The sequence below is a fragment of the Salmo trutta genome, chromosome 39 (genome assembly GCF_901001165.1).
Source record: "Salmo trutta chromosome 39, fSalTru1.1, whole genome shotgun sequence".
NCBI lineage: Eukaryota > Metazoa > Chordata > Actinopteri > Salmoniformes > Salmonidae > Salmo > Salmo trutta.
Window position 1 is genome coordinate 17,207,042 of NC_042995.1, and position 22,245 is coordinate 17,229,286.

Genomic DNA, 22,245 nt, shown 5'->3' on the forward strand with positions numbered 1-22,245 from the left:
AACAGGCGCGGAACACAAATCCTTTTTCCAGAGGCCACAGATGAAGTGAGCTGACTGAGGGTCATCTGTTGGAAACATTATATTTCTCTTTAGACCTATTTCGTTTTATGTAGCAGCCATTTTATTCTTATAACATTTTTTTTTAATAATAATTGTGCATGGGGTGGAAAGGGATGGTTGATCAGGTATAATCATTTGCATTTGTGGGTGTATGTGTGCTTGTGTGTGCATGCCTATCTATCTGTGTTGACAGTACGCTCTCTCTAATATACAGTGAAGCCGTAAAAAGGCCACTGTCTGTCTGATGGTGGGGAGATGTAAAGTTCTGGCTCCAGCGTAGCTCAGTAGTTACATTGTATTTATAGCCTCAGATCAAGTGGTCCGGCCCACCTCAACTCTCTGTCTGCTCTGACTCCTCTAGCAAGGGACACACAGGCTGAGGCTGCTGCACTCACAGGTAGGAGGACACTTCTCTCTCTGCTCCGGCTCTGGTCCACTGTTCTGGTAACTGGTCTACTGGTCTACTTTCTTTTGTACACTTCCTTTGGTTATTCTAGACATCTGCTTGTTGACTTCTATCCGTTCCACTGCTCTCCATCTCACTTGCTAACTTGCAGCCGCTCACACGGCTGAGGCTGAGCTGCAGATGCTTATTCAGGCTAGAGATTGTTCTCTTTGGCAGCAAATTAGCTTTTTGGATTTGTGGAACGTCGCGATGCTTCAGAGCTAACCCTCTCATCCTTTTATTTTGGAATTAGGTGGTTGGTGTTTGTTTGATACATTTTGTTTCAGATTAGTTTCAAATACTTTGATAAATACAGCTATCGGTAGCTATCAGTAACTACCCACTGGGCACACATGGGTTGAATCAACGTTGTTTCCACGTCATTTCTTTGAAATGACGTGGCACCAACATGGAATATATGGTTTTTTTGACGTCTGTGCGCAGTGGGTATGATTAAAAATGTCTATTTGGAAGTTCGTTTCAGAAGGCCTTGGCAGTGGTCTCCCCGGCAGATTCTGAAAGTTTAAAGTGCTATCTACAGTTTCAAATGAATAATTCAATAGCAGTGCATAGATAGAATACAAGCAGAGGACTTTCCACATCAGGCCACAACCTCTCAACCCTCTTAGATTTCAGATTAAACTCCAAACAGGCCTGGAATGGGGGCCCTTTTGCACATTCTTTGACTTGCGACGATGTGAAGTGGTACGAGATGGACTGAAAGCTGAAGAGTAGTCTTTGAAAACAAAGAGCGGCTGAATGCAGGAATCAGTGCCGTGTGGCTGGATGAAATGAGATGGAGGTTTGGGTGGGCTGGGCAGTTGTCTGAAGGGACCCTTTTTTTGAAGTGGGGATGGCCCTCCATGGTAGGGGCCCTGGAGTCACTCATCATGGTCTTTTATTAGCCATGGTGTCATGGTAGTGTTATGACAATTTGTATGCCCTGTAAGACTCTATGGCCCTGCAATGAGATTATGGCAGACAGGAGCTAAGGGAACAGATGGTGGTCCAGGGACCAATGTTTGGTCTGTAACAGTATAACGATGATAATAGTGATCCATTGTAGAGCTTGAATTAGACAGGAGATTGAGGGGAAATGAGACCTCGTTGGTCTTAATGTATGAATCCATGTACTGTAGTAAAAGGGTCTGAACTACTACTAACGCTTGCCAAAGGTTTTGAGCATGACTCTGATTTGGGAATGGGTGAATTGAGGTCTTTGTTGTGGTAGGGAAATGGGACAGGAAGTCAGCTGGAATTAGATTTGGATTGTTATAGGCTACTGCATGTGACAGTGTGTCACAACTATACTCATGTCTTATTCTGAAAATTGGAAGTATCTACACATCATGACAGAGATCTATCTGCATCTGCCACCCAACACTATTCTGTGATTTTTCTAGACTACGGTGGGGGGAGGGGGGGTCAATGTGCTGGTGAATAAAGACTGCAACGCAGGCTTGATTGAATTTGTCTATTTCTTGAGACTTCAAAGTTTTTCAGTTGTCCTCAACGGATCAAATGAACCTGCAAAACAAGCATAAATACTACTGTGGAACCTAGTATCTGTGAAGTGCATGTCTCTGTTCAGGGGTCACTTCCATCTTCATCACAAAATCACTCAATTCCAATTGTGGAGGTGGAGGAGTTACGTTGAGTGTTGTGGTGTGTGGAGGAGAAGGAGTTACGTTGAGTGTTGTGGTGTGTGTGGAGGAGAAGGAGTTACGTTGAGTGTTGTGGTGTGTGTGGAGGAGAAGGAGTTACGTTGAGTGTTGTGGTGTGTGTGGAGGAGAAGGAGTTACGTTGAGTGTTGTGGTGTGTGTGGAGGAGAAGGAGTTACGTTGAGTGTTGTGGTGTGTGTGGAGGAGAAGGAGTTACGTTGAGTGTTGTGGTGTGTGTGGAGGAGAAGGAGTTACGTTGAGTGTTGTGGTGTGTGTGGAGGAGAAGGAGTTACGTTGAGTGTTGTGGTGTGTGTGGAGGAGAAGGAGTTACGTTGAGTGTTGTGTGTGTGGAGGAGAAGGAGTTACGTTGAGTGTTGTGGTGTGTGGAGGAGAAGGAGTTACGTTGAGTGTTGTGGTGTGTGTGGAGGAGAAGGAGTTACGTTGAGTGTTGTGGTGTGTGGAGGAGAAGGAGTTACGTTGAGTGTTGTGGTGTGTGTGGAGGAGAAGGAGTTACGTTGAGTGTTGTGGTGTGTGTGGAGGAGAAGGAGTTACGTTGAGTGTTGTGGTGTGTGTGGAGGAGAAGGAGTTACGTTGAGTGTTGTGGTGTGTGTGGAGGAGAAGGAGTTACGTTGAGTGTTGTGGTGTGTGTGGAGGAGAAGGAGTTACGTTGAGTGTTGTGGTGTGTGTGGAGGAGAAGGAGTTACGTTGAGTGTTGTGGTGTGTGTGGAGGAGAAGGAGTTACGTTGAGTGTTGTGGTGTGTGTGGAGGAGAAGGAGTTACGTTGAGTGTTGTGGTGTGTGTGGAGGAGAAGGAGTTACGTTGAGTGTTGTGGTGTGTGTGGAGGAGAAGGAGTTACGTTGAGTGTTGTGGTGTGTGGAGGAGAAGGAGTTACGTTGAGTGTGTGGTGTGTGTGGAGGAGAAGGAGTTACGTTGAGTGTTGTGGTGTGTGTGGAGGAGAAGGAGTTACGTTGAGTGTTGTGGTGTGTGTGGAGGAGAAGGAGTTACGTTGAGTGTTGTGGTGTGTGTGGAGGAGAAGGAGTTACGTTGAGTGTTGTGGTGTGTGTGGAGGAGAAGGAGTTACGTTGAGTGTTGTGGTGTGTGTGGAGGAGAAGGAGTTACGTTGAGTGTTGTGGTGTGTGTGGAGGAGAAGGAGTTACGTTGAGTGTTGTGGTGTGTGTGGAGGAGAAGGAGTTACGTTGAGTGTTGTGGTGTGTGTGGAGGAGAAGGAGTTACGTTGAGTGTTGTGGTGTGTGTGGAGGAGAAGGAGTTACGTTGAGTGTTGTGGTGTGTGTGGAGGAGAAGGAGTTACGTTGAGTGTTGTGGTGTGTGGAGGAGAAGGAGTTACGTTGAGTGTTGTGGTGTGTGGAGGAGAAGGAGTTACGTTGAGTGTTGTGGTGTGTGTGGAGGAGAAGGAGTTACGTTGAGTGTTGTGGTGTGTGTGGAGGAGAAGGAGTTACGTTGAGTGTTGTGGTGTGTGGAGGAGAAGGAGTTACGTTGAGTGTTGTGGTGTGTGTGGAGGAGAAGGAGTTACGTTGAGTGTTGTGGTGTGTGGAGGAGAAGGAGTTACGTTGAGTGTTGTGGTGTGTGTGGAGGAGAAGGAGTTACGTTGAGTGTTGTGGTGTGTGTGGAGGAGAAGGAGTTACGTTGAGTGTTGTGGTGTGTGGAGGAGAAGGAGTTACGTTGAGTGTTGTGGTGTGTGTGGAGGAGAAGGAGTTACGTTGAGTGTTGTGGTGTGTGGAGGAGAAGGAGTTACGTTGAGTGTTGTGGTGTGTGTGGAGGAGAAGGAGTTACGTTGAGTGTTGTGGTGTGTGTGGAGGAGAAGGAGTTACGTTGAGTGTTGTGGTGTGTGTGGAGGAGAAGGAGTTACGTTGAGTGTTGTGGTGTGTGTGGAGGAGAAGGAGTTACGTTGAGTGTTGTGGTGTGTGTGGAGGAGAAGGAGTTACGTTGAGTGTTGTGGTGTGTGGAGGAGAAGGAGTTACGTTGAGTGTTGTGGTGTGTGTGGAGGAGAAGGAGTTACGTTGAGTGTTGTGGTGTGTGTGGAGGAGAAGGAGTTACGTTGAGTGTTGTGGTGTGTGGAGGAGAAGGAGTTACGTTGAGTGTTGTGGTGTGTGTGGAGGAGAAGGAGTTACGTTGAGTGTTGTGGTGTGTGGAGGAGAAGGAGTTACGTTGAGTGTTGTGGTGTGTGGAGGAGAAGGAGTTACGTTGAGTGTTGTGGTGTGTGTGGAGGAGAAGGAGTTACGTTGAGTGTTGTGGTGTGTGGAGGAGAAGGAGTTACGTTGAGTGTTGTGGTGTGTGTGGAGGAGAAGGAGTTACGTTGAGTGTTGTGGTGTGTGGAGGAGAAGGAGTTACGTTGAGTGTTGTGGTGTGTGTGGAGGAGAAGGAGTTACGTTGAGTGTTGTGGTGTGTGGAGGAGAAGGAGTTACGTTGAGTGTTGTGGTGTGTGGAGGAGAAGGAGTTACGTTGAGTGTTGTGGTGTGTGGAGGAGAAGGAGTTACGTTGAGTGTTGTGGTGTGTGTGGAGGAGAAGGAGTTACGTTGAGTGTTGTGGTGTGTGTGGAGGAGAAGGAGTTACGTTGAGTGTTGTGGTGTGTGTGGAGGAGAAGGAGTTACGTTGAGTGTTGTGGTGTGTGGAGGAGAAGGAGTTACGTTGAGTGTTGTGGTGTGTGTGGAGGAGAAGGAGTTACGTTGAGTGTTGTGGTGTGTGGAGGAGAAGGAGTTACGTTGAGTGTTGTGGTGTGTGTGGAGGAGAAGGAGTTACGTTGAGTGTTGTGGTGTGTGTGGAGGAGAAGGAGTTACGTTGAGTGTTGTGGTGTGTGTGGAGGAGAAGGAGTTACGTTGAGTGTTGTGGTGTGTGTGGAGGAGAAGGAGTTACGTTGAGTGTTGTGGTGTGTGTGGAGGAGAAGGAGTTACGTTGAGTGTTGTGGTGTGTGTGGAGGAGAAGGAGTTACGTTGAGTGTTGTGGTGTGTGGAGGAGAAGGAGTTACGTTGAGTGTTGTGGTGTGTGGAGGAGAACGAGGAGAAGGAGGAGGAGGAGGTGTGTAGCTCTGTTCTAAACTCCTCTGATTGAGTCAAGGACATCAACGCCAGCTCACCGCCTCACTGCCCCTGCCAACAGCTGCCCCAAATACTTCATCTTGTCATCCTGAGATCGTGGATCATCCAGGTCCATTCCAAAACGGAGAGAGGAGGAAGACAGGGGAGGCACAGAGGGAGAGAGGAGGAAGACAGGGGAGGCACAGAGGGAGAGAGGAGGAAGACAGGGGAGGCACAGAGGGAGAGAGGAGGAATACAGGGGAGGCACAGAGGGAGAGAGGAGGAAGACAGGGGAGGCACAGAGGGAGAGAGGAGGAAGACAGCGGAGGCACAGAGGGAGAGAGGAGGAAGACAGGGGAGGCACAGAGGGAGAGAGGAGGAAGACAGGGGAGGCACAGAGGGAGAGAGGAGGAAGACAGCGGAGGCACATAGGGAGAGAGGAGGAAGACAGGGGAGGCACAGAGGGAGAGAGGAGGAAGACAGGGGAGGCACAGAGGGAGAGAGGAGGAAGACAGGGGAGGCACAGAGGGAGAGAGGAGGAAGACAGGGGAGGCACAGAGGGAGAGAGGAAGAAGACAGGGGAGGCACAGAGGGAGAGAGGAGGAAGACAGGGGCGGCACAGAGGGAGAGAGGAGGAAGCCAGGGGAGGCACAGAGGAAGAGAGGAGGAAGACAGGGGAGGCACAGAGGGAGAGAGGAGGAAGACAGGGGAGGCACAGAGGGAGAGAGGAGGAAGACAGGGGAGGCACAGAGGGAGAGAGGAGGAAGACAGGGGCGGCACAGAGGGAGAGAGGAGGAAGCCAGGGGAGGCACAGAGGAAGAGAGGAGGAAGACAGGGGAGGCACAGAGGGAGAGAGGAGGAAGACAGGGGAGGCACAGAGGGAGAGAGGAGGAAGACAGGGGAGGCACAGAGGGAGAGAGGCCTACAAATATCCACTCCTGTCGTAAACCTCTGCCAGAAACAACCTGTGGAATGAATGCTCCCTATTATAAGAAAGAGATACGCAATGTAATACATCACTACATACCTCTGCTCCTCTGCAGTGCTGTGTTGTGGACTACTGGGTGGCTACCACAGGAGGCTGCTGAGAGGAGGACGGCTCATGATAACGACTGGAACGGAGTAAATGGAATGGCGTCAAACCATGTGTTTGATGTGTTTGATACCATTCCACTGATTCCGCCCCAGTCATTACCACAAGCCCGTCCTCTCCAATTAAGGTGCCACCATAGAAATAGAATTGCTCCAATGTCCTCCGGACCACAGCAATTTGACGGGCCCCTCAAAGTTCATTCTAACTCTATGATCTCTGCAAGGCGTCTGGCTGTCTGTCCAGGACGGAGGGGGGACACAGTGGAACTCACTGCGGATCTCCTGTCCCCACATAGGATCATGAGAGGGATAACCAGGGGTTAGCCAGGGGTTAGCCAGGGCTGAATGGGGAGACAGAGGACAGCTGCGGGGCCAAGAGCAGACTTTGGCACAGCATGCCACCCCTTCTCTCTCCTCCATCTTTAGAGCCTTGAGTCATCTTTCCCCTGTATCCCAGAGCTACACATTGTATTTTACTAGCATAGGCATACCTTGTTGTGCATTGTTCTTACTGTACACCAGCTAGGATTTTTGGACCAAATGCATGATATAAAATTCAACCGTATGAGTACACCTAGCATTTAAATAAGTATTAATTGATACAATAAGCATTTAAGGCAACCCACTGGGCATAGATGTCCATTCAACGTCTATTCCATGTTGGTTCAACGTCATTTCATTGAACCGGTGTGTGCCCAGTGGGAACTATTTACATTTCTGGCTGATTACCACATTCTACCACTTTAAATGTGAAGCTCTTACGCTACAGATGTATCCTCAGCTGATGCAACAGCAGACCTCACTCTCAAAGTCCGCTGATTGAACCACAAAGATACGTTTATTTCAGCTACATTAGTACATTATAGTAAGGCGTGTATGCCGTAGTCTAGTGCATTACGTCATTACATTACAATGACCTTTTGGGCTCATGGTTATTGAGACCAATCCACTATTAAAATACATCACATGCTGATCAAAATCGAATCAAATGTTGTTTGTCGCGTGCGCTGAATACAACAGGGGTAGACCTTACCGTGAAATGCTGAATACAACAGGGGTAGACCTTACCGTGAAATGCTTACTTACAAGAACTTAACCAGCAATGCTGTTTTAAGAAAATGTAGTTAAGAAAATATTTACTAAATAAACTAAAGTTAAAATATATATATATAGTATATATATATACACACCGAGTGCTACTCCAACGAGCAAAGGGAGAGATATAAACACGATAACAGTGAAACCCATTTTTCAGTCAGGGGAAAAACTTCAATTTAAGTCAAATTTTCACTCAGTCTCCCATTGACATAAATGCATGGAAGTTAGGATTCGCCAATCTTTACTTGAAGAAACTGGGTGACTAAATGTTTATGTCCTCTTTTACAGGCAAGAGAGCAAAGGGAGAGATTTGATCCAAAATGGCAGAACGCTTTGACTGCCATTACTGCAAGGAGTCCCTGTTTGGGAGGAAGTATGTGCTCAGGGAAGAGAACCCCTACTGTGTGAAGTGTTATGAGAACCTCTACTCTAACACCTGTGAAGAGTGCAAGATGTCCATTGGCTGCAGCAGCAGGGTAGGTGGACCACTTCCTGAATGTGGTGGTGTAGAGTTTACCAGTACCCACATTTGCTCTTCCATGATAGGTACTATTCCTTCCTATTAGTATTCACTTCATTTCTATGACCCAGGTGTTAAACAGAACTTGGAATTAGAACAGGAGTCGATGGAATTAAAACACAAATACCGCAGATCCAAATCCAGATCCAAATCCAGATCCAGATCCAGATCCAGATCCAGGCACAGTCATTGACCTAGAGGGACACAGGACATACCACTATGCACTGACTCTCAGCATCTTAGCACACATGCACACACACACACACACACACACACACACACACACACACACACACACACACACACACACACACACACACACCTACATCCAAGCTACACACACATCACAACTGCAGCTACCAGACTCTCATTATGACTGCTTAATACTGCACAGTTTAAACACTTGCGCCCCGATCCCTCCTTCCACAATGCACATGTGAATATTGGACTATACATTGTGCCTTCCTGTATTATACTTATATAACGTTTCTTCTATTCTACTGCCATTTACTTTATGTTCATATTCTTATCTTTTATTATTTCTTATCGTTGTTGCATGAAGGAACCTGCAAGTAAGCATTTCGTAGGCCAGTCTATACTACGTGCATCCTGTACATACGACTAATAAAACGTGAAACTTGTAGCTTCAGTTCGCATTCTGACAGGGCCTTGTGTGTTTTCAGCAATTAGTGTCACTTTACATGGTCATTAGTGTCACAGATGAGATGACGGTCACTTCCCCTGGATCGGCCTGGAGGGGGGCTCATCTGTGCCGAATGTCCCTGTCCCCTCTAGCAGCTAGTCAGTCATCCGCCTTAGGCCTCTTTCAGTTTATCTAACCCATAGCTGTGATTGCCACCCCTGCTCCCATTTCCTTATTCAGTCATTCATCTAAATTGGAAGCTAATTAAGCACATGTTGTCACACATCCATTGTCACCATGCCTCCAGCAGATAGGAGTTGAGTTGAGGTCACTGCCATGGCAGACCACTGCCATGGTCACCACAGTGCATGGTCATCTTACCAGACTGGTGGGCCTTAGATTCAGTCAAAACGCCCATGTCCATTGTCCCAGGAGAGGAGGCACCGAGGTGAATGGAGATGCACCTGACCCTCTGTCCCGTCCTCCTTCTTCAGGACCTGTCCTACAAGGACCGCCACTGGCATGACGACTGCTTCCACTGCTTCAAGTGTAGCCGTTCCCTGGTGGACAAGCCCTTCTCCACCAAGGACGACCAGCTGCTCTGCACCGAGTGCTTTTCCAACGAGTACTCCTCCAAGTGCCACGAGTGCAAGAAGAACATCATGCCAGGTAAGGAAATGTCTGGCCTGACAGAGGGGGGGGGGATTCAGTGAATGGGGCTTTCAGCTGGATTTGGTCAGTACACAATCTATTGGTACTGGTAAGGAAACCACTGAAGGGGAAAGAGTTGACAGATTTGCCAGACATCTAACAGAGTTGAGGTTTGAGTGGGATTTGGCTACTAGCAAATCTATTTGGTGCAATCATGGATGCCAAGTTTCTACCTCTGTCACGACTTCCGCCCGAAGTCGGTCCCTCTCCTTGTTCTGGCGGTGTTTGGCGGTCGACATCACCGACCTTCTAGCCATCGCTGATCCATTTTTCATTTTCCATTGGTTTTGTCTTGTCTTCCATCACACCTGGTCCCAATCTCATCAATTACATGTTGTGTATTTTACCCTCTGTTTCCCCTCATGTCCTTGTCGGTGATTGTTTGTTGTATGTATTGGTGTAAGTTATGTTCTGGTGTGCGACGGGTTTTGCATCCTCTTATTTTATTTTGTTTGTTTTGTTTTTCGGAGTTTTTGTATATTCATTAAACTGCTCCGTTTATACCAAGTTCACTCTCCTGCGCCTGACTTCCCTGCCACCAGCACGCACCCATTACAACCTCCTAGGACCTGTGTTAGGAGTTTATGGAATGAATGACGTGGTTGCAGCAGTCAAGCTGGACAGTGGATGGTCTGTCACAGTTTGGTGGAGCCAGCTCACGTACCACTACTGGTATCATTATTCACTGTGTCACACTGGAAGATCAGTCCGTGTGTAACCTGATTTTCCTGTTTCTCTCTCTCTCTCTCTCTCACACACTTTCTCACTCTCTCTCTCTCTCTCTCTCTCTCTCACTCTCACTCTCTCTCATTTTCTCTCTCTCACTTTCTCTCTCTCTCTCTCACTCTCTCTCTCACACTTTCTCTCTCTCACTTTCTCTCTCTCTCACTCTCTCTCACTTTCTCTCTCTCACTTTCTCTCTCTCTCTCTCACTTTCTCTCTCTCTCTCTCACTCTCTCTCTCACACTTTCTCTCTCTCACTTTCTCTCTCTCTCACTCTCTCTCACTTTCTCTCTCTCTCTCACTTTCTCTCTCTCTCTCACACTCTCTCTCACTTTCTCTCTCCCTCTCTCTCTCTCTCACTTTTTCTTTCTCTCTCTCTCTCTCTTTCTCTCTCTCTCTCTCCCTCTCTCTCTTCCTCTCTCTCTCACTTTCTCTCTCTCACTTTCCCTCTCTCTCTTCCTCTCTCTCTCTCACTTTCTCTCTCTTTCTCTCTCAAATTTTTCAAATTCAAATTTCAAATTCAAGCTGCTTTATTGGCATGAAAAACATTGTGTCAATATTGCCAAAGCAACAATGTATACAATATACATTGTAATACAATAACAAATAATAGTATAAAATGGCAGTAAATAATAATACAAAATTTAATATAATAATAACAATAAAATAGTAGTAAAATAATAGTAAAATAGTAGAATGTAATAAATATAAAAATCGAAATATGGAAAATGAATCTATAACTAACTTATAACTAAATAACGGTCATCTTCACCATTACATCAGTACTACAACTACTATCATCATTACCAATACTACTACCACCACCATCACTAAACTGTTACCATTACCATCCATACCACCCCTACTACTACCACCACCATCACTAAACTGCTATCATTACCATTACCACCCATACCACTACTATTTGGAATGATAAACAACAATAATAATAGTAATAACAATAATAGTAATAATAAGTAAGTTACTGCTTACTATGCGATGTTATTATTCAGTGTCCTTCAGGCTATGGCAGGCAAATACATATTTGGCTGCAAGAGGAGCCATTGCTCCTTCGCCCATGAGTATTTTTTGTTTTTCCTCTGGGTTTAATAAGTTCAAATTTGGAATAAATGTAGTCATTTCTGTGAATAATGAATCTCTGGGTGAGGAATATTTATCACAGTAAAGGAGAAAGTGCATCTCTGTCTCTACCTCCCCTGTCGTGCAGTGACCACATACACGCTCCTCTTTGGGTCGCCATGTCTTTTTATGTCTGCCGGTTTCTATTGCCAATCGGTGGTCACTCAGCCTGTACTTGGTAAGGATCTGGCTCTGCCAGGTGGTCACTCAGCCTGTACTTGGTAAGGATCTGTCTCTGCCAGGTGGTCACTCAGCCTGTACTTGGTAAGGATCTGTCTCTGCCAGGTGGTCACTCAGCCTGTACTTGGTAAGGATCTGTCTCTGCCAGGTGGTCACTCAGCCTGTACTTGGTAAGGATCTGTCTCTGCCAGGTGGTCACTCAGCCTGTACTTGGTAAGGATCTGTCTCTGCCAGGTGGTCACTCAGCCTGTACTTGGTAAGGATCTGTCTCTGCCAGGTGGTCACTCAGCCTGTACTTGGTAAGGATCTGTCTCAGCCAGGTGGTCACTCAGCCTGTACTTGGTAAGGATCTGTCTCTGCCAGGTGGTCACTCAGCCTGTACTTGGTAAGGATCTGTCTCTGCCAGGTGGTCACTCAGCCTGTACTTGGTAAGGATCTGTCTCTGCCAGGTGGTCACTCAGCCTGTACTTGGTAAGGATCTGTCTCTGCTTCGTATCTCTGACAGAGTAGAGATAATCAGCCAATTCATATTCTCTGTTTAGGGTCAGATAGCAATTTAGTCGGCTTTGGGATTTTGTTTCGTTTTTCCAATGTTGTAAATATGAGTCCTTTGATTGGTTCATGATTTGGTTTATTTGAATTCTTTCTTTTGAAGCAGTGCTGGTGTCAGCTTGGTTGGTGAGGTCCAACACCAGCTGACTGAGAGGGCTCGTTTCTGGGCTCAGCTCTTGGGTTTGAAGTGCTTTAAATTGCAGACTTGAATTTGTACTTGAATTTAGATGTAGCCAAAATTTTAATGATCTTTTCTGTATTTTCATTATTACTGGAAAGCGGCCCAATTCTGCCCTACATGCATTAGTTGGTGTATTTCTCTGGACTTGTAGGATTTTCCGACAGAATTCTGCATGTAGGGCTTCAATTGGATGTTTGTCCCACATTTTAAAATCCAGTTTATTGAGTGGCCCCCAAACCTCACTTCCGTAAAGAGCAATTGGTAGGATTACACTGTCAAATATTTTGGTCCAAATTCTAATTGGGATGTTGATTTTAAATAATTTCATTTTTATTGCATACAATGCTCTGCGGGCTTTTTCTTTGAGTGCATTCACTGCCATATTAAAGTTTCCCGATGCAGATATGGTCAGACCAAGGTAGGTGTAATTTTTTGTGTGTTCAATGATGGTGTTGTTCAGGGTGAATTTATATTTGTATTTCTGACATCTGTTTTTTTTTGTTGGAAAATCGTGATTTTTGTTTTTTGGAAATTTACTGCCAGGGCCCAATTATGGCAATATTGCTCTAGAATATTAATGTTCTGTTGAAGACCTTCTTTGGTTGGTGATAGAAGTACCAAGTAATCAGCATATAGCAGGTATTTCGCCTCTGTGTCAAATAGTGTGAGTCCTGGGGCTGGAGAATGGTCCGACATGTCTGCTAATTCATTGATATAAATGTTGAAAAGGTTTGGACTCAAACTGCAGCCTTGTCTCACACCTCGACATTGTGAAAATAATTATGTTCTTTGGTTTTTGATTTTTATTGCACATTTGTTTTCTGTGTACATACATTTTATTATGTCATACACCTTACCACCAAGCCCACTTTGGAGAATTTTGTAGAATAGCCCTTCATGCCAAATAGAATCAAATGCTTTTTTAAAGTCAATAAAGCAAGCAAAGATTTTGCCCTCTTTTTTTTGGTGGACGTATTTATTAATTAGTGTGTGTAAGGTGTGTGTATATATGGTCAGTAGTGCGATGGTTAGGGAGAAAGCCAATTTGACATTTACTTATTACATTTTTTTCTTGAAGAAAGGTTTGAATTCTTGAATTCAAAATGCTACAGAAAACCTTTCCCAAGTTACTGTTTACGCAAATTCCCCTGTAATTATTGGGGTCTGATTTGTCTCCACTTTTGTGGATAGGGGAGATGCGCCCCTGGTTCCAGACATCAGGGAAGCAGACAGAAGTTAAAACCATGTTGAACAATTTAAGCACAGCATTTTGCAACTCAGGTGTGCTGTTTTTCAGCATTTCATTTCTGATGTTGTCTAGACCACAAGCCTTCTTTGATTTAATAGATTTGAGCTTTTCATTTAGTTCTTGTTGTGTTATTGGGTAATCTAATGGATTTTGGTTGTTTTTAATGACTGATTCAAGGATGTTCAATTGTTCTTTAATTTCTAATTGGTTCTGTTGTAAGTCTTTTTGTGGGATGTTTTTGTATCAATTATCATAATAAGTTTTCCAAATTCCTACATCTTGTATGGCTAATTATTGTGGCTTTGTTGTGCTTAAATTGTTCCACATGTCCCAGAACTGATTTTGGTCAATTGTGTTTTCAATTTCATCAAGTGTCTTGTTGGTATAATTCAATTTCTTGCGTTTCAGTGTTTGTTTATACTGTTTCAGAGTTTCAAAGTATTCATATCGTAGCTCTGGGTTGTTTTGCTGCTTATGTTTTTCGTTTGACATTTGTCATTTTCTCTCTCTCTCTCTCTCACTTTCTCTCTCTCTCTCTCGCTCTAATTTTCTCTCTCTCTCTCGCACTCAATTCAATTCAATTCAATTCGCTTTATTGGCATGACGTAACAATGTACATATTGCCAAAGCTTATTTTGGATATTTACAATATAAAATAAATAAAAATGACAATCAAAATTATCAACGGGACAACAGTAACAACAATAACCAAGGGTCAAAATAACCATACATTCAACAATAACAATAGCCATACAGTAGAGTACATGTGCAGGTTTATTGGTCTGTCAGACACTGTCCCTCAACTTATGGCAGGCAGCAATGTAGTGCGCTGCCAACACACAGCTCTCTGCGTCCTCCCCAACAGGATGGGTAGCCTATCCTCGTCAGAGAGGTCTTTGAAACCTTGAATAAGGGTTTCAAATTTGGGAAAATGACACTCTCTAATTGTTTTATATTTTTTACATTTTGTCAGGAAATGCAGCTCCGTCTCAGGTTCTGCTGTTGTTCAGTGGTTGCACAGCCTTTCCTCTACAGGGAGCCAGGTTTTCCTGTGTCTACCCTTCTCAATGGCAAGGCTGTATTCACTGAGCCTGTACTTTGTCAAGGTTTTTCAACGGTTTTAATCAGTAACCATGGTCAAATATTTAGCCATGGTGTACTGTCGATTTAGGGCCAGATAGCACTGCATTTTACTTTGTGCTTGTGTTTCCCAATAAGCAACGTCGTTTTGTTTTGACTGTGTTGTAATATGGTTTATTCTGATTGATTGGAGGTTCTGGTCCTGAGGCTTCAGTGTGTTAGTAGAACAGGTTTGTGAACTCAGCCCCAGGACCAGCTGGATGAGGGGACTCTTTTCTTTGCTCAACTCTTGGCATTGCAGGGCTTAGTAATGATATGAGAGGGGGTCACTGTATTTTAGATGTTTCCAAAACTTAATTTCTCTTTTTTGAGTTTTTATTATTAGTGGATATTGGCCTAATTCTGCCCTGCATGCATTGTTTGTAGTTTTCCTCTGGACACGTAGGATAATCTTACAGAACTCTGCATGTAGGGTTTCAATGGGGTGTTTGTCCCATTTGATGAAATCTTGTTTTGCAAGTGGACCCCACACCTCGCTGCCATAAAGTGCAATTGGTTCAATGACATATTCAATTAGTTTTAGCCAAAATTTTAATAGGTATTTCAATTTGAATTTGCTTTTTAATGGCGTAGAATGCCCTGTGTGCTTTCTCTCTCAGTTAATTCACTGCCTCATTAAGGTGTCCAGTTGAGCTTATTTTTAAACCTAAGTAATTGTAGTGTGTACAGTACTCTATATATTTTGTACCAATTGAGAACTTTGGTCTAATTCCCTGAGATCTGGATCTTCTCTGGAAAATCATTATTTTAGTCTTTTTGGGGTTTACTGCCAGGGCCCAGGTCTGGCAGTACTGCTCTAGCAGGTCCAGGCTCTGCTGTAGGCCATGTGCTGTGGGTGTTAGCAGGCATAGGTCATCTGCGAAGAGTAGGCATTTAACTTCTGAATTGTGGAGACTAACACCAGGGGCTGAGGATTTTTCTAGAATAGTGGCCAATTCGTTGATGTAAATATTGAAGAGTGCAGGGCTCAGATTGCAACCCTGACGAAGGCCCCGCCCCTGGTTAAAGAATTCTGTCCTTTTCTTACCAATTTTAATGCTGCACATATTGCCAGTATACATTGATTTAATTATGTCATATGTTTGATTGTCCTTTATAGCTTTTTCTAATCCATTCAACTTCTCAGGAATTTGGCGTTGTTCTGCGTTTGTGTCAATTTGAACGGTGTTGTAGAGTGTTTTCAAATGGGTTGTCCATATGTCACCATTTTGTATCGCTAATTCCTCTTGTTTAGATTTTTTTTGTTTTTCCCAATTTTGCCAGAAGTTATTTGTGTTTATGGACTCCTCAATTAGTGTCAGCTGCTTGCTGTTGTACTGTGCTTTTTTGGTTCTGAGTGTACGTTTATAGAGTTTTAAAGTCTCACAGTAATGAAGGCGTAATTCACCATTATTTGGGTCTCTGTGCTTTTGGTTGATAGTGTTCTAAGTTTTTTCCTTATAATTTTACAATCTGCATCAAACCAGTTGTCATCTGTGATTTTTTTTGTTTTGTTTTTTATCAATTTCAATTGTGCTTCTTTTGCCGTTTGCCTGAATATATAGTTGATGTTTCGTACTGCTAGATTGATGCCTTCTTTACTGTGAGTGAATGTGGTATCCAGAAAGTTATCTAAGAGTGTTTGGATATTTTGGTTCCAGGTTGCTTTCTGGTAATCTTCTGTGCTGTTTTGGGCCCATCTGTATGAATTTCTGATGTTGTACAGCTTACTGGGCTGTGAATGTGTGGTTGTTTCCATGTCTGTTCTTTTGAGGAACAACGTAATTTGGCTGTGATCAGACAGAGGTGTTAGTGGCTTGACAGTGAATGAGCTGAGAGAGAAAGGGTCCATGTCTGTGATCATATAGTCTACTGTACTGTGGCCAAGAGGTGAGCAGTAGGTGAATCTCCCCAAAGAGTCCCCCCGTAACCTACCATTGACAAAGTACAGACCCAGGCTTCTACAGAGCTGCAAAAGATCCCTTCCGTTTTTGTTGACGGTGCTGTCACTGTTGTTTCTATGGGGGAGATTAAGACAGTTAGAAACAGTATGGCCTGTAATAAAGCTGTCCCCTCATGTGCTCGTTAGATCAGGTAGTGTTCCTGTGCACGCATTTGTGTCCCCACAGATGAGCACATTTCCCTGAGCCTGGAAATGGCACGTCTCTTCCTCAAGGGTGGGGAAGATCTCCTCTGAGTAACATGGAGATTCTGAGGGGGGGATATATATTGCGCAAAGGAACACATCTTTTTCTGTCAGTACAAGTTCTTTTTTTTGTTTTAATCAAATGTGATATTTGCCAATTTTGAGGGGATCAATTAGATGTTGTAGTTGGGATTTGTACCAAATGATCAACCCTCCAGAGTCTCTGCCTCTATTGACAGAGCTGTGTTTCTGTGATGGCACAATGACCTCTCTGTAGCCTGTGGGACAGTGAGTGACACTGTCAGCCTTACACCATGTCTCCTGCAGAATGATGACATCAACATCTTTAAGATGTTTGTTGAACTCCAGTGCTAAACTCTTCAGTCCAAAGGTTGATGAGTTTAGGCCCTGAATGTTCCACATGCTAACTGATAGTGATTTCATGTTGCAAAAAGAAAGAATAGCAGTCAGAAATACAGTAACTACTAACTAATAAGTTGTTAAGAGATAAACAGGATATCAGCTAACATTTTTTCTGTTATATATATATATAAATATTCCTATTCATTGAACAAGTAAATTCTAGTACAATAGGTGTGTGTGTGTGTGTGTGTGTGTGTGTGTGTGTGTGTGTGTGTGTGTGTGTGTGTGTGTGTGTGTGTGTGTGTGTGTGTGTGTGTGTGTGTGTGTGTGTGTGTGTGTGTGCATGTGTCCATGTGTGGTTAGTGCAGTTTAGTGCAGATGTATTGGAGGAGCTGTTTAATCTCACTTAATCCTACAGGGTTCTCCTGTCCTCTGACGACCTCTGCATAGCTGCGCTGGTCCTGCTGTTGGGCCCTGTGGAGTGGAGGGGGGCTAGGTCTGGGCCGTGGGGCTTCCTGTCTGGTCTGGTAGAGCTGGTGGTCTGGTGCGGAGTAGTAGGCTGGGCCCGGTCCAGTCTGGCTAAGCCGATGGAAGTGGTGATGCTCTGGTGGTGGGTGGGGCCTGTGGGGTGCGCTGGGTCTGGTGGGGCGTTGAAGGGGTCTGGTGGGGCATTGAAGAGGCCTGGGGCTCCTTGGTGGTGCAGTGGTCTGGTAGGAGTCTCTGGGTGGTCCTCTGTCCAGTGCGGCATGGGATGTTTGTCTACTAAGTGCCACGTCCTTTAGAGAATTGGCAAACATCCCTACTGTCTGCTTCCTCAGGTGGGAGTGGTCGTGCAGATGCTCTGGGGTGATTGTTGGGTGGTGAGTAACGTGTACGTTCGGGAGTAGGCCACACCCTCTGGTGATGTCAGCGTTGACTTTCTGAATGGTACGGGGATGAAAGTCTTTGCGGGGCAGCAGAGTGGAGATGGTGATGTGGGAGTTGGGGAACCACTCAGAGGCCCTCTCTGCTACTCTGTTGACCAGGCTGCCTACTCTCTCCTGCTCCTCTCGCAGGTTGTTGGGGCCGGTGTGAATAATGATGTGGCCTGGTGTGCCAAAGTCAGGCTGGGACAGGATGTGGAGTGCATCCTGTGTTTTTGGGCACCATATTTTGCACACCTTGTGTTGGGGGAAGAGTTTATCTTCTTGGATGAATTTCCCATTTGAGTCAATGAGGATGGCCACCTCAGTGGGTTTTACCAGATTAGGGTGTTTACGGTCTGTGGCTGGAGTACACAGGGCCTGTGTACATGGAGGGGTGTGTGGGGGTGTGTCAGGGGGGGTCAGAGAGCTTCTCTCTGTAGTAGGTGTCTCCATGTGAGCCTCCTTGTTGACTGGGGGTGTGGGTAAAGGGTTGTCGGTATGGGGGGTGGTTGTGGGTAAAGGTGGGTCAGTGGGGTTGTTAGGGGTGGTGAGGGGCTGCAGCTTCTCTCTGGGAGTCTCTACAGTCTGTTATCTGGGCTGCAGCACCCTCTTGATGACAGACAACTCCTTTGCCATCTCCTCCTTTACCTGCACCAGCTCTCTCCTCATGGTGGCCTTTACCTCCTCAAGCGCTGTGGTAAGGCTCTCTGTCAGCTCCTGGACAGAGTTCTTCAGCTGGGTCCTGCACTGGTTGATCTGGTCCTTTAGAAGCTCTGTGTCTGGGCTGGTGGTGGTGTAGCTGGGGGGCTGCTCCTTCAGCTCAGTAACCCATACTTCTAACAGAGCCAGCCTGTCTCTCAACAGGCTGATGGTAGTGTGGTCTTGGCTCTGGTGGTTGTAGGCAGGCAGGGGGGAGGATAGTCCTGCTGTTGGGGTGCCTGAGGTGAGGGGAGAGGTCGGCGTGCTGTCCTTTTCTTTTTTGCTTTCCGCTATCTTCCTTAGGGTGGGGAAGTCCTGCACAAAAGAGCTGAGTGCAGCCTCACTGCCCTGGACCATGATAGTGCTGTTCTGGTACATGTTTACCATCAGAAACCTGTTTTCCTCTCCCTCTTTCTCTCTCTCTCTCACTTTCTCTCTCTCCCTCTCTCTCTCCCTCTCTCTCACTCTCTCTCTCTCATTTTCTCTCTCTCTCATTTTCTCTCTCTCTCCCTCTCTCTCACTTCCCCTCTCTCTCTCTCTCTCTCTCTCTCTCTCTCTCTCTCTCTCTCTCTCTCTCACTTCCTCTCTATCTCCCCCTCTCTATCGCTCTGCTCTTCACCCTCCCCGCTTCCTCCCCTTTCTCTCTCTTCCTCTTTTCTCCTCTCTCGTTTGCAGGCTCTAAGAAGATGGAGCATAAGGGCAACAGCTGGCATGAGCCCTGCTTCACTTGCCAGCGCTGCCAGCAACCAATCGGCACCAAGAACTTCATCCATAAGGACAACAGTAACTACTGTGTGCCCTGTTACGAGAAGCAGTTTGCCATGCAGTGTATCCAATGCAAGAAGGTAATATATATTTATATTTTTTACATTTAACCTTTTTTAACTAGGCAAGTCAGTTTATAATGAAGGCCTACACTGGCCAAACCCAGACGACGCCGGGCCAATTGTGCGCCGCCCTATGGGACTCCCAATCATGGCCAGTTGTGATACAGTCTGGATTCAAACCAGGGTGTCTGTAGTGATGCCTCGAGTACTGAGAAGCAGTGCCTTAGACCGCTGCGCCACTCGGAACCCATATATAACCCACTGTAGTGGGCTGAAATGGAGTGTACTGCATCAGAATGTATGCTTTGGGTGAGTTCTGTGTTAAAATGGATTGCTCTTCTCCAGATTCACATTGATTACCATTCTTTGTCAGCATTTAAAACTGGTTCCTTGTGCATACGAAACAAAGCTTGCGATGAATAGAAGTTCAACTCAATTCAGCTGAACCCGCATTATGCAGTACTTCATTTTCCCATGGTCAAATACCTTCACAGGTATAGATGTTACCTAATTATTGATTGGTGATTGAGCTTGTTACTTCCTGTTTCTATCTCCTGTAGCCAATCACCACTGGCGGGGTGACCTATCGCGATCAGCCGTGGCATAAGGACTGCTTCCTGTGCACCGGTTGTAAGCAGCAGCTGTCTGGCCAGCGGTTCACCTCTCGGGACAACTTTGCCTACTGCCTGAACTGCTTTTGCAACCTGTATGCCAAGAAGTGTGCCTCCTGCACCACCCCTATCAGTGGTACGTATGTTGAACTCTCACTTTGTCTCCCATTGACATCCATGCATGACTAAGTGAATATCTGACATAAGTGGAAGTTATGATTGGCTCCAGAGACTACAGATATGTGTGAAGATGAGCCAATGTGAGTTATCACTCACAACTTCCACTTATGTCAGATATTCACTTAGTCATGCATGGATGTCAATGGGAGACAAAGTGAAAGTTCAACATATGAGGAAGTTAGTATCCACCCCTCTATTTTTAGTTAACTATACACTGTGTGGACAAAACATTAGGAACACCTGCTCTTTCCATGACATACTGACCAGGTGAATCCAGGTGAAAGCTATGATCCCTTATTGATGTCACTTGTTAAATCCACTTCAATCAGTGTAGATGAAGAGGAGGAGACAGGTTAAAGAAGGATTTTTAATCTGTGAGACAATTGAGACATAGATTGTTTGTGTGCCATTCAGAGGGTGAATGGGCAAGACAAAAGATTTAAGTGCCTTTGAACGGGGTATGATAGTAGGTGCCAGTTGCACCGGTTTGAGCGTGTCAATAACTGCAGCGCTGCTGGGTTTTTGATTCCCAACAGTTTCCCGTGTGAATCAAGAATGTATTTCTGATCAATTTGATGTTATTTTAATGGGCAAAAAAATGTGCTTTAAAAAACAAGGACATTTCAAAGTGACCCCAAACTTTTGAATGGTAGTGTAGGTCAACATCTGCTTGGAGCGCTTCCGACACCTTGTAGAGTCCACGCCCCGGCGAATTGAGGCTGTTCTGAGGGCAAAAGGGTTTTCAACTCAATATTAGAAAGGTTTTGTACAATCAGTATCACTAGAACCAGGACTTTTTCCTTAGTGACAATAAAAAACCTGACTGACAAACTCTGGTTCCTCATCCTTTCACGCCATACTCTCCACTTCTATTCACTCCGACTCAAAACATTCCGTAGTAACGACTCCAACTCAAGGTTGCCTTCCTTACAGTGAGGTCACACATTAACTAGTCAGGTTCTGTTGTTATAGAGACATGGCACTCAGCTCATGGGTTTTGAATTCCTTTCAGAAAATGTACTTACTATCTATTAGAGTATTATTACATTGGTGATCCGGAGTAATTTATAAGGAATTTCTCCATCCCTCCCTCTCTGTGCCTGTCTCGTCTTGCTTGTGTAGGTCTGGGTGGCAGCAAGTACATCTTGTTTGAAGAGCGCCAGTGGCACAACAACTGCTTCAACTGCAAGAAGTGCTCAATCTCCCTGGTGGGAAGGGGCTTTCTGATGGCCCGCGATGAGATCATGTGTCCCGAGTGCGGCAAAGACGTCTAAAAGCTGTATGCCAGGATGGATCGTCAAAGCCAGAGAAGGCAAAGATGCAAGAGAATATAGGCCTACTCCTACTAACATTTCATTTATTAGAATTATATATTTATTCAATAATATACGCTTCAGACTAACCAAAAGGGCTTTCTGCATGCACTGGCCTCAGATTGATACAATATGTCGTCTGATGAAATGAGCACAAATTGCGTTAGATTCTAAGAAAGAGATATCATTTTGATGTATTTTAAACAAAATAACAACTTTGTCTGTGGTTTGTTACCATTGAAACGTTTAACTATTGTATTATGTTGTATATGTTAGGATAATCATCCGTGACACATAACTACAACAGGTGTTGTACTTTTCATTAAAGCAGTGAAATCTAATGACAACATGACATGTACCTGCACTCTAAATGTGAAATAAAGTATTTAAAATGCAATTCATTGATAGAATGATGTTTCTGACATTTGATTTTGTTCCAAATCTGTAAAGACACCAATAAATCCCATGGGCTCTGGTCAAAAGTAGTGCACTCCATAGGGGTGACATTTGGGAAGCAGGCCTACAACCCCCTATAGTTCTGAATAGCTTACCTCTGGCTCCATCTAGCGGTACAAGCACCCCTTACGGGGAAAATGGACTCTTGGTCTCTTGAACACTCAAAACCACATAAAGGAGGTATGGGATGTGAACATTAGTGCCTAAGGTCTAGGGTCTGGGCCTGGATCTGTGTGGCTCTTGGCTGCAGGTTAGCGTTTTTCGTCATGAATCTTGTTCTGGAGGCAGCTCTGCAGAGGGGTCACTAGCTGGCACAGCCAAAAAGTCATTAACCCTTAA

The 22,245-nt window shown here is 45.1% G+C and overlaps 1 protein-coding gene across 1 annotated transcript; it reads left to right on the forward strand.

Moving 5' to 3' along the window:
• Window positions 1-440: 440 nt before the first annotated feature.
• Window positions 441-21,860, forward strand: LOC115179707 (four and a half LIM domains protein 2-like). The gene is made up of 6 exons (XM_029741390.1): window positions 441-457; window positions 7,677-7,864; window positions 9,046-9,220; window positions 19,195-19,364; window positions 19,907-20,093; window positions 21,260-21,860. The coding sequence occupies exons 2-6, from the start codon at window positions 7,709-7,711 to the stop codon at window positions 21,409-21,411; spliced, it is 840 nt and encodes a 279-aa protein (XP_029597250.1). The 5' UTR covers window positions 441-457; window positions 7,677-7,708; the 3' UTR covers window positions 21,412-21,860.
• The last annotated feature ends 385 nt before the right edge of the window (window positions 21,861-22,245 follow it).

Excerpts from the sequence above, each read along its gene's own strand:
- LOC115179707 (XM_029741390.1), top strand. The coding sequence starts at position 7,709 with ATGGCAGAACGCTTTGACTGCCATTACTGCAAGGAGTCCCTGTTTGGG. Across the intron at positions 7,865-9,045 it reads CCATTGGCTGCAGCAGCAGG|GACCTGTCCTACAAGGACCG; the intron begins GTAGGTGGACCA and ends CTCCTTCTTCAG. Across the intron at positions 20,094-21,259 it reads CTGCACCACCCCTATCAGTG|GTCTGGGTGGCAGCAAGTAC; the intron begins GTACGTATGTTG and ends TTGCTTGTGTAG.